Here is an 11,400-nt window from a genome sequence, read left to right on the forward strand (position 1 = left end):
AGAGTAAGAAAAACATTTAAGAGGAAAGCTCAAACCATCTCCTTATTTCCAGATGACATGCAGGCCATTTTATCATAATTGTGACATATTATTATTTACCAAAATGAAAAATAAAATATGAGGCGGAAAACTATTTTCTCTTTCACATTGCTGAGCAGTTATGCATCACATAGTTTTTGATTATTTTGATTATAAATAAGGTAAGCAAGATCAGTAAAGTTTCAGAAGCTACAAATTTCACCATTATATTTTTATCTCACATTTATAATTGCTTACATGTTCTTACCACTTTTAACCAATACAAGAAGACAACAGCATACCTCAACAAATACAACAGTGTGACAAAATATATGGATGCTTAGGCTATTTAATTAATGACTTCATTCATGCAGCCACAAAGAGCCCACCTTGCCTTCCCCATTCTACTCTCCAACACCTGTTTGTAGCCCTGCACATCACAGTGCCCACGTCCTGCCATCTCGAGGCTGTGTCTGATCCTGACCCCCACACCCACGGGCCCATGTCCTGCGCCAGCCTCAGCCCATCCCCAGGGAGGTGCCTGATGCTCGGGGCTGGGGCTGCCCTCGTGCCCAGGCTGCCTGCTCCTGACAGCCAGTGCCATGGGGTGTCCCTGCAGTCCCAGGGAGCCGCCAGCCCTCACTGCGCCCTGCCAGTTTTGAACCATGGATCTCTGGCAGTTTTGCTACTCCCATCCCTGTGTTTCCTGGTACACAGGTACCCACCATGTGCTTCATAATGCCCCATTTCCAATTGCTGCTGGTGGAGATGAATGCACTTCTGCCACCTGCCAGGTTTACAGTTCATCATCCTTCTCCTTTTCCAGCTTTAATTCTTGTCCCTTTTTCCCTTCCTTCCTTCTCCACGACCTTCCTCCTCTCTGCCTTTTTAAGTGCTGCAATCTCCTTGCCTTGTAACCTTACCACCTTCACCATCATTAATTCCCCTAAATAGCCTGAAACCACATATGGATATGGGGCCAAGGGTAAGTTGCCATGAGATGTTTATTTTATTTGTTTCCTCAAACATGTTTGGTCAAATCTCATTCTGAAACACTTTCTTCTGTAATAAATATTTATTGCTGTTGATTTTTGTGCACCACTGAGCCTCAGCCTTCCTGCTGTGGCCTACAGTCAGACCTGAATCTCAAAAGGCATGGTTCTGATTTGCCTTTAATAATCAGGTAAACAGTAGCAGCTTGCATTCATATCATATTTTATGAGAATTGCCTACTACTTTACCACTCCTTATGTTAGATACTGATCTATGAATTAAACAACTTTCCTACTGAAATAAGACATCTGTGCAACAGAATGTACATCAACATATTTTCAACATATACATATACATTTCATCATATATATTCACACATGATATAGCTTCATGCAGGAAGGAAAGTGTGCTGCCATCTTCAATAAATACTAATTTAGGGAACAGTATGATCAAAGTGGACTGTCTTCAGAAGAAATTCTTAAAGGAATTATGGAAATCTGCAATTACCAAAAAAGATCAGGTTTCACTACCCAGGCAATATCCACGATTACACAAGTGCTTCTCACCAGAGTTTGCTTCACAATATGCATTTAACAAGGAAGTTTCAAAATGAGAAAAAATTATTTTTTCAGTCCACATCATGTTTCTGCTAGCACAATCTGTCTCAGGAAATCCACCATATTTTGGATGCCATAAGACAACAATGCAATTTTTATACTATTTCAACTTTTCTGTTTCTAGAGACAATAGTAAAGCCTAGAACATCAAATGTTCTGTTCATCTTTGAAAAAAAGGAAAAGAAACACAAATGTCCTTTGAGAAAGGGCTCACACAACAGCAAACACATGGTTTTACAGCTGAATCCGTTTCTATATCAGTATTTTTCTTCATCTTCGTATTCGAAGTGGAAAAACACAGGTTTAATTATTTATCACTGGGAAGCAAATACACAATCATCTGAAAATATGTAAAATTCAACCATAAAAAGAGGTAAGTTAAATATTTGAATGGTACTGATCTTCCCATTAATTGATCATTTTAGCTTTCCTAATTAAAGATGAAAAGCATTTTGGAAGAGTTCATTAGAACATACAGGTGCTAGTTTAACTTCTAGGATAGCATTTTATTTCCTTTAATAAGGTTCATTTTTTTTTAAATTCAAAACCCATCTTTGAGTCTTCACAGCAAAAGTGCTTCTCTGAAAGATTAAAATAAGTTTCTTGGCATTAAATGATAAAGTTTTTCATTGCTTTTGCACTGGTTGATCTGTGCTGCAGATGGTTTTGTGCAGAATCCACTGACATAGGGAACTACCAGAGAGAAAAGCAACCAAGTAGCCCCACTTCTAGTCCAAGCCTCACAGAGGGCTCTTTCAAAATCTGCAGGACTGCAGTTTATGGCTCCTTGTTTAATCCATATGAAGGATGATCAAAGGAGCATAAGAAGCCTGTACAAATAACTAAACAAAAGAATAAGACTGAAGATCTCCATATAACTGATAAACTGCTCTGGTAAAAGGAAGAGACCAGAATGGAGCAAAGGAAAACTTTAGTTTTGATCTTCCTAGGGCAGGGAAGTTGGGCTAGATGACCCACAGTGGTCCCTTGCAACCTGATTAATTCTGTGATTCTGTGAAAACCAGAAGCAGACATAGGAAGTGATACAAGATGTGCAAAGATCTAGGACTGTAAAAAGGTAAGCAGAGACTAGAAGAGGATGTTCTGAAATTCAATCTAATGAGGCACAACCATGGAACACAAAAGCCTGCAGTTACTATTTTATTACAGCTGTACTGCAGGCATGAAAGAAGTATAATTCAACAGTCTGCCAACAGCACAGACTCATCTTGACACAGAAAAGGACTGCACTCAGATTGCACAGAGTGGAGAAATTACCAGCTTGATCTTAAAAGATAAACAAAATATGGGTCAACGAAATTTCTTATCACCATTAAGAGTGGTGAACAAAAGACACATCAATAAATGAAAAAAAAGAAATTTCCTCTCCCACTGTCTCTGCAGAGCTCTTTGCTGCAAATCTCTGCTCAGCCACTGCTCTCCCAGTTACCAGCTTGTTTCACACCTTGCTCCAAGTTTAATTTTTTTCTATTCTGTGTTATGTAAGGGAAGGTGTGCAGGAGCAACAGGGCACAACTGCAGCCATAAAGGTGCTGGGTATCTCATCCCTGCCTTAGCCTGACCCTAAAACACAGATATGCAACTTCCAAACCTCCAAACCCCAGTAAGGTGAGGGCGTTTCTCAGTTCACTGCTATCTCTTTAAAAACCACAGGGCTACTTAGATAACCTTAGAGAAACACATTAACTAACTAACCAACCCAAACCACAAGCAGACAGTCAATTTTGAGATCACCTACTCACAAATCAGTCAGAGGACAGACTAACTCCTATAATCTTTGTCATACGTTTTGCATGAACTAGCACACTTTGAGCGTCAATTCAAAATTTTAGCTATGTTAAAATATTTTAAGTAATTCCATTTGTATCAAATGAGGTCCTTTAACAAGGTAAATGAGTATCTTAAGTTCATGCTTAGAAACTCCCCTGGAAGAATTCAATATTATAAGCACTCTGGAGGCACATAAAGAGGGAAGAGTCAAAGAATAAAAGACTTTTATAAAAAAAAAAAATAGCAGTAGAAGAAAAAATAAAGAAAAAAATTTTTTAAAATCTCAAAAATAAAGCATTTAAAAGAATAAGTTTTTGCTAGCTTCTTTACCTTTTATACCAAAATTACAATGAAGAAAAGTCTCAAGTTCTACTTTGGATACAATTTTCAGTTATCTGAATGTTCTACTGCACAGTCTTGTTATCACACATCACTCAAACTGAACTTCCTTCAGTGCATTCACAATATTCAAATTTACTTACCCTTTACACCAGATTCTGTCACAAAAGTCTCCCTGCTGCCTGTGAACAAAATTCAATCTCTGATGTTTTGAAATAGGATCTGTCTCAATCTTGCCAAGACTGAATTGCTATTGATTGTTAAAAACCAGAGGTGGGGGCGGGTTCCCCTCATTGAAACTGAGCGAGGTCAAGTTTTTGAGAGTTGCAGTCTGCCACAGGCTCTGGAGTCCCACCTTCCTCAATCTCAGCAAAGCCCTCAGCAGCAGCCCTTTGTATTAACAGCTCTGACAAATATCTCCAATTCTGTATGCCATGTATCAAGCCTTACCCTTATGTCTAAGAAAAGCATACTTTGATTTTTAATGCTATTTTTTTCTGCTGTGAGCAAACCATCTTCCCCTTAGATTCTGTAAGTGGCAGATGAATTTATTGTATTACTTAAATACCTAGTATTAATGTAACACAAAATTGTTAATTTGCCACACCTAGTTAAGTAACTCCTTCACTGGTCTGATTTTCAGAAATGTTTCCTTGCATTTGTAAGCCAAGAAGAGATACCCAAAAAGAAGAAAACCATGTGCATCATACATCACATGTTTATATTCTACCAGATTTAAAGCAGACTTTTCAACTTCCTTTTTGGTAGCTGCTACATAAAACCATGGAAACAAGTTCTAATTCTATTAAAATCCAGGCTGAATTTAAGACTTTGTAGTCTATTTATATATCCTAAGAAAATTATTTGATGGAATTACATTTTGAAATTATGCCTGATTTTAAAATAAAGGTTTACAAGAAAGCCATTCTCAATACTTAATGCTGTTCATCATCAAGGCTTTTCTTTCTTTTTCTTTTTTTCATCAGATATAAGAAAATCAGAATTTTTAAGGGCAACTTTCAAAAACATGTTTTATTTCTCTCTGTAGTTCGTCTCAGGCCCAGGTGTTTTTCAGTGGGAACTTTATTGTACTAAGAGATTTTAACCAAATTCTTGACTTAATGATGAAGTCAGAGAAAAGCAACTAAAATCAAATCTTTCTCATGTATAAGACAGCTTCTCTTCTGACAGATGGTAGAAATAGCACTACAGGAAATACAGATGAGAGAATAATGGCTGATAGCAACAAAATGTATAATCTAATACCATCTTCCCATTTGCTTTGACACTGTTTACTGTACTGTCTACTACTGATTGCTACTTTCTGTCATACCAGAAGCATAGGCAGGAAATGAGCTGCATCAAAACAGCAACCACAGCAATACTTCAAACAAAGTATCATCCCAGTTACTTATCACTTCTCAGTGTTTCTTGCCATTCAAAATAAATTGCTGAGCCCTACTGCATGCTACCACCCCTTGGAAGTGAGGGACAGGAAAAATGGTAAATGCAGGATTTGCATAAATAATGCATTTATTGTAAATTTACTGTTATAACCACAAAGGCTTTAATTAGACTCTCACAGAAATCAGAACCGGACCGTGATTATCTCTGTGGGTAGGAAAATATACATGCCTGCCAAACCCAGAGAATATGTATTTGCAAGTAGATGTATTTATTTTTATTCTTGTAATTTTGCAGTTTCACACAGCCCACTCTGCATTGTTTTACTGATGTCTGGTTGTCTGCTCAGTATAAGCTGGTTAATGCAGATAAGCAGACAGAAAGTAATGAGAATCCTGATGCCATTTAATTATACAAAAATGCATGCAATGTATAAGTCTGGGGGGGGTTGAAAAACAAAACACAAGGAGCTACCGCACTTTGTAACCAAAGTTTTCTTCCATTCCTTATGGAAGTACTGGGTTGAAGAATTCAAAGTTATCCACTCGTGAAGTTTTGTCACATCTGAAAGGTGCTAAGGTATCCAGCACTGTCCAGAAAGCAACAGCCTTGCTGGAATAAAATGCCTATGATGCACAATTATTCAACTACCACATAGCTAGTGCTTTATGTCCATTTCTAGTCACCACCTACTTCAGAACTGGGATTGGGAAAATAAGTAAAATTTGGGATTCTTTTCAAAAGCAGAACAGATTACACTAAATACTAATGAAACGTGCAAGTAATTGCAGGACGCTAGGCAGCCCGCTGGCTATACACAGGGAATATGGCACCACCCAGTGGGAAGAGCACCACATGAAACATCTGCACGAAAAGAGCCATGAAGAAATGTAACTCTTCAGGGCTCACTGGGAGTTTTTTGTTGAGCTTCGTTTTTTTCTTCGTTTTGCTTGTTTGTTTGTTTGTTTTTAATAATGGAACTGCTTTTGGAGGGAAAAAAAAAGAAAAGAAACCATGGATCTCAGTTACAAAAACATTGTATCCAACTGTACTTCCTAGAATGGCCTCAAAAGAATTTTTATTTTGCATATCCTGCTAAGGCTTAGCCCCAAGCATTTTTCATTCTATTACAATCTCTCCATTACAAATGGCAACTAGATCTTACCTTCTCATACAGCCTTAGAAGAATCCCCTCCTTTTAATTAAGTTATACCTTTTTTATTCAAAGAGCTGAGGCCAAAAGTCAGATTGCTTTAAGTTTCAACACACTTTAAAAATGAAATTTTAATGTGCTTCACTATCACCAATGTTTTCAATCTATCGGGTGTTCAACCCTTGAAACATATTATTAGAATTTACTTCTGATATTTTCACTGATTGTATTACAATGATGTGAAAACCTTTATTATCTCATAAATCTACTGATCTTCTGGTTTATTACAAACAGGCTCACAGGAGTGTGAACTGAAAATGTTGTAAGGCCAACATACCACAGGCTGAACAACATAACTGTTTCCAAAATGCACTGTATTGTATCATTTGTTTTGTTTTGCAAACAAGACACCTCCTTTTCTCTCCTTCTCCCTCCTTCTCCCAAAACTAGAGATGGGGTTTTTTTGGAAGGATTAAGGCTCTGCTCACCTGAACAAATTGCTAGAGTATAGGCTGACCCTGCTTTGGAGCTTTCACTGGTCATACTGTACCTGGCAAGCTTGGAGCAAGCTCCATCTACACCAAATTAAGAGCTACATGAAAATCACAGAATAGCAGAATGGTTTGGGTTGGAAGTGGCCTTCAAGAGCATCCAGTTCCAAGCTTCCCACCTCTTCCCCAGGCAGAGACAAGTTTCAGTAGACCAGGTTTCTCAAGGCCCCATCCAACCTGGCCTTCAACCCCTCAAGGAAAGGGCATCCACAGCTTCTCTGGGCAACAAAGGATCAACACTTCAGTACAAGCTTGTGTAGGTACTACAAGCTTATGCAGGTTTTGTATAAAATTTATTTTTCCCATTCCCAAAAATACAACATATCAGTTGATTGTATTCCATCATCACCAAATACAGTTTGGGGCATACATCTAGTAAATACCTCCAGTAAATTCCCTGTCCTTTTATGCAGCATGTTTCTTGATTAGCACCTACAATGTATTTAGATGAAAGTAAGGGGATAAAGGTACAGATGAGTGTTTCATCATAAACTCACAAAAACAAACTCGAGCATAAGTTTCATCTTGTATTTATTTAGTTTTGACAGTATGAACAAATACTTTTAGCTCCCAAGCTGAGAGATGTGAAGTCCAGTTCTGAAGAATCAACATCAAAAACAAAGTACACAGACAGACACAGGTGCAGCTGGGAGTAAAAAATGTACATACATGAATTCAGGGTTTTTTCTAAACCTATTCCCAGATTCTAAAGCTCAGCACAACCAACCTGTTTCCACAGATACCACAGCATATCACAAACCCTCCTGGACAGCAGGCTTCAGCTTTCACAGTAGGTAAGCAAGCACCAACCCTGAAGAAACCCCACACAGCTCATGCGACCTGAGCCAGAAACACTCAATGGCTTTAAGTGACAGGCCCTGGGTGCAGACCAGCAACATCTCCCTGGGACAGCAGGGCCAAGTCTCTGATCCTTCAGGAGCACAGGGGAGCCTCATCTCCCACTTCATCCTCCTAGGGAGGGGAATTGTTCCCTCAAGGCACACACAACAACCCAGCAAATCCTGCACAGGCCGAGCCTTGCCTGAAAGCTTCCTACAAAACGCCACAGAGCACTGGTCTCTGACTTTGACTCCTCTAGCCCACAGAAAATAACTATCCCCACTTTTATCTTTCAGTCTTCTCACTGTATTGGAATGGCTGCAATTTGTACTCAAAATACATGATACAGTAGGTATCATGCTATCATAAAAACAATATGCACTGCCAATGGAATTCTCACACACATACACGTCTTAAGAAAAAAGCTGAAGTAATTTTCTTAAATACAGCACATGATTTCAACATCCCATATATGTAAACATCTGACATCCATAACTAGACTGACATCCATGGACTACAGTTTCTCTGGTTACAGATGGATGCCTCAACTCATAAACTTAGAGCATGTATCATTCTGCACTTTCCTCTATCCCTCATAAACATCTCTTCAAAACTGCAGATGTTCTGCAAGTGCTAAGTGTTTCCCAAAGCACATTTTAATTCTAAACATGCAGAATACTAAAGAGACAACGCAAAGCATTTGTTTAGCACAAAAAAACCCTGTTCTTTTTTTTAAGAAAGGAGCTGTCTTTTCAAGTTGTGATTTTATAAGAATAGACAGATGACAGCCAAACTGTCATTGATCAACAGTTATAAAAAACAAACAAAAAAAACTTTAAAACAAATTAGATTAAAAAGAACTGCAAAATTGCTTAGTTATTGGATAAGAAAACATCCTTAGGCTCTCTTCATGTAATACATGATGAACAATAAATTTAAAGGTTTAAGCAAATTTGTGCTTTCCTGTAAATATCAACTGAGGAAAAAAATGTTGATATGAATGATTAATTAAAAAACTCTTCTGCATTTAGATGATATGCCCACTTGCTTTCTGTCATTCCTGCTAAGCTGAAACTGAGCTCAAATTCCTGAGAATTCACAATGACAAGAACAAAATGCCAGCCAGGTTAATCCTAAAACTGCAAATCTGCCAGAACACAGTATGTTTACTACTCTGACTACACTTCCTAAACGTGCTCCCTGGAACAGACAACAATTTGAGCTACCACTACTTCCAAACCAGAGAATAACCATCAACCTTACAAGTGCTGATTCTCTGTAGTTATTCACCATTATTTCTATCAAATTCTAATATATAATTTCTAATTCTATTATTATTTCTATAATTGCAGGGTGGTGACTGCTTTATATACCAGTATCGTTGTCATATTATGTACAACTTGGCACCTTCAAAGAGACCCAATTCTGCTTCCTTGGACAGATGTAAAGATTTTTATTCCATAAATTCACTTTTCCTGCAATTCTGGAAAAGAAAAACATGGTTAAAACAGGCAGAACATGATATTTGTTTTAGCTGCTAAACAAAACACTACTGTATGATGTACATAGTTCTTCATGATGTAAACTTCTGTGAATGCAGCATTAACACAAAATCTTTTATTAGCACAAAGAAGAACAAACAAATGCAACAGTTATGACAACATGCATGTTTTAGCCTACATGACAGAAAGGGAGTTCAGAAGTGTGGTATGTATTCTTAAAACGGGTGAAGAGCAACTGGTCTACAAAGTGTTATTTTGGTACATGGATTTTTATGCTATGAGTTAAAAATGCCCTCACAAATTACCAAGCAAGCTGTCTTCCTTTCACTAGGTCAGATCATTCCTCAGGAGGTATATTTAGAGTTTTATTTGACTCAGCAGACGCTTGTCTGAGTGTTCTCTTGTATTTAAGACACTTCAATGCACTAGAACAGCACATGGAAACTGACTAGAGTTATTCCACATTTGAAATCACACAGCAGGAGGAAAACACGCTGGAAGTACTACTGAAGCAGCAAGAAGAATGGAAAAGCTGTAATTGAACTTCTCTCTGTGTTTTTCTTTAAGAAATCACAATAGTAAAATTTACCAGCCTGAAAATGCCATCATGACATATCACCCTAGCGAAATAAAATAACAACCCACACCATCGTGCATAGTACGAGATGCTAAATTCTAATTCTTTACTTCTGGGGAAAGGAAAAAAAAACCCCAAAAAAACCCATCATGACAATGGATGCCTAAAGTAGCGGGGGGGAAGAAACTCTTTGAAATAACTTTTACCAACCTAGAAAGGCAGCCTCCGTCTACATTCACCCGCCTCCATCACACGGTTAAAAACCATTTTTGTTTGCGAGAGCGCACGTCACGCCACGGCAGCCTGGGCGGCTCTGCCTGCAAGCACAGCCCCGGCCGCCGCCGCGCCGGGGCACCGGCAGCTCGGGCTCAGGCCCGGCCGGGACAGCCCCGGCGGCACCAGGGGCGGGAGCAGCCGGAGCCGCAGCCGGAGCCAGAGGCAGAGCCCGCCCTCGGGAGAGCCTCGCACCGCCCCTCCGGGCAGGGCCGGCGCGTCCTTGCGGCCGGGCATGCGAGGGACGGCGCGGGGTCCCCTCTGTTACCTTCCCAGAGGAAGTGTCCGCCCTCCCGCCGCAGGAACTTGTACCAGAAGGGGCTGGCGGCGTCCTCGTCCGGCAGCGCCACCTCGGCCAGCCACAGCGCGGGCTCCTGGGCGGGCAGCGGGGCGCTCGGCCGCGCCCGCCTCATGGGCACGGCGCGCTGCGGGTCCCACTCGCCCAGCTCCGGCCGCGACCCGGCCAGCAGCAGCTCCGCGCCGCCCTCCGTCACCCGGGCGGGCAGCACCACGCCGAAGCGGAACAGCATTTTGCTGCCACACAAAGAACGGGCTTTATCGAGGAGCTCTGCTATCGCTGCGGCACGGCCGGCAGCAGAGCCGCCGCTGGGAGGCCGCCCGGGCCCGCCCTTCCGCCGGGGCTGGGGGCTGGGCACCGGCCCTGCTCCGGACGCCACCCCTGGCACTGCCCCTGCCCCGGGCACTGCCCCGGAGCCCGGCCCTGCCCCTGGCACTGCCCCTGTTCCGGACACTGCCCCGGACCCCGGCCCTGCCCCTGCCCCGGGCGCTGCCCCGGACACCGGCCCTGCCCCTGGCACTGCCCCTGCCCCGGGCGCTGCCCCGGACACCGGCCCTGCCCCTTGCGGGGCCCGAGCGGCGGCTCCGTCAGTCGGGGCTGTTCCCGGTGCGGTTGTTCCCAGGGCTCGGCTGCCGCCCGCACGTAGCCGAGGAAGCTTCCCCTCCGAAAGCAGCGGCTGGGAGTTCAAACAGCACCGACCCTCGATCGCCTCCTAAAGCGGGAGGGAAAATCCTCTGCGCTGCTAAACGCCGGCTCTGCTGGTTGCCAAAGGCTACGCGTCACGTATGGGGACTTTAGCAAGGATTATTGCTGCGTTAAAGGAAGCCGCTGCAATTACTCCCAAGAGCCCAGGCTTAATTTAGCGCAGCAAAAACATCATTGAAAATTGCCATACTTGCAGCTACAAACAAGGACTGGCTGCAAATAAAGCTTTAGTGTTCATGATGTTTATGTCTTCCCCGCTGACAGCCAGCCAGTCGTGGTGAGAAAAGAAATGTGAAATGCTGAGGGAGGTTAGAAAGCTTTTAAAAGAAATCTAGAGTT

At 41.6% G+C, this 11,400-nt stretch overlaps 1 protein-coding gene across 3 annotated transcripts in view; it reads right to left on the reverse strand.

Moving 5' to 3' along the window:
- EPM2A (EPM2A glucan phosphatase, laforin) overlaps positions 1–10,670 on the reverse strand; it is a 37,194-nt gene extending 26,524 nt beyond the window's left edge. Inside the window, exon 1 of one of the 3 annotated variants that reach the window (XM_064708393.1) lies at positions 10,327–10,670. In XM_064708393.1, coding sequence (XP_064564463.1) covers positions 10,327–10,588 — 262 coding nt within the window. In that variant the 5' untranslated portion in view covers positions 10,589–10,670. The other 2 variants (XM_064708395.1, XM_064708394.1) reach the window with 2 other exon arrangements.
- Between the last annotated feature and the right edge of the window lie 730 nt (positions 10,671–11,400).

The sequence above is a fragment of the Zonotrichia leucophrys genome, chromosome 3, assembly GCF_028769735.1.
Source record: "Zonotrichia leucophrys gambelii isolate GWCS_2022_RI chromosome 3, RI_Zleu_2.0, whole genome shotgun sequence".
Taxonomy (NCBI): Eukaryota; Metazoa; Chordata; class Aves; order Passeriformes; family Passerellidae; genus Zonotrichia; species Zonotrichia leucophrys.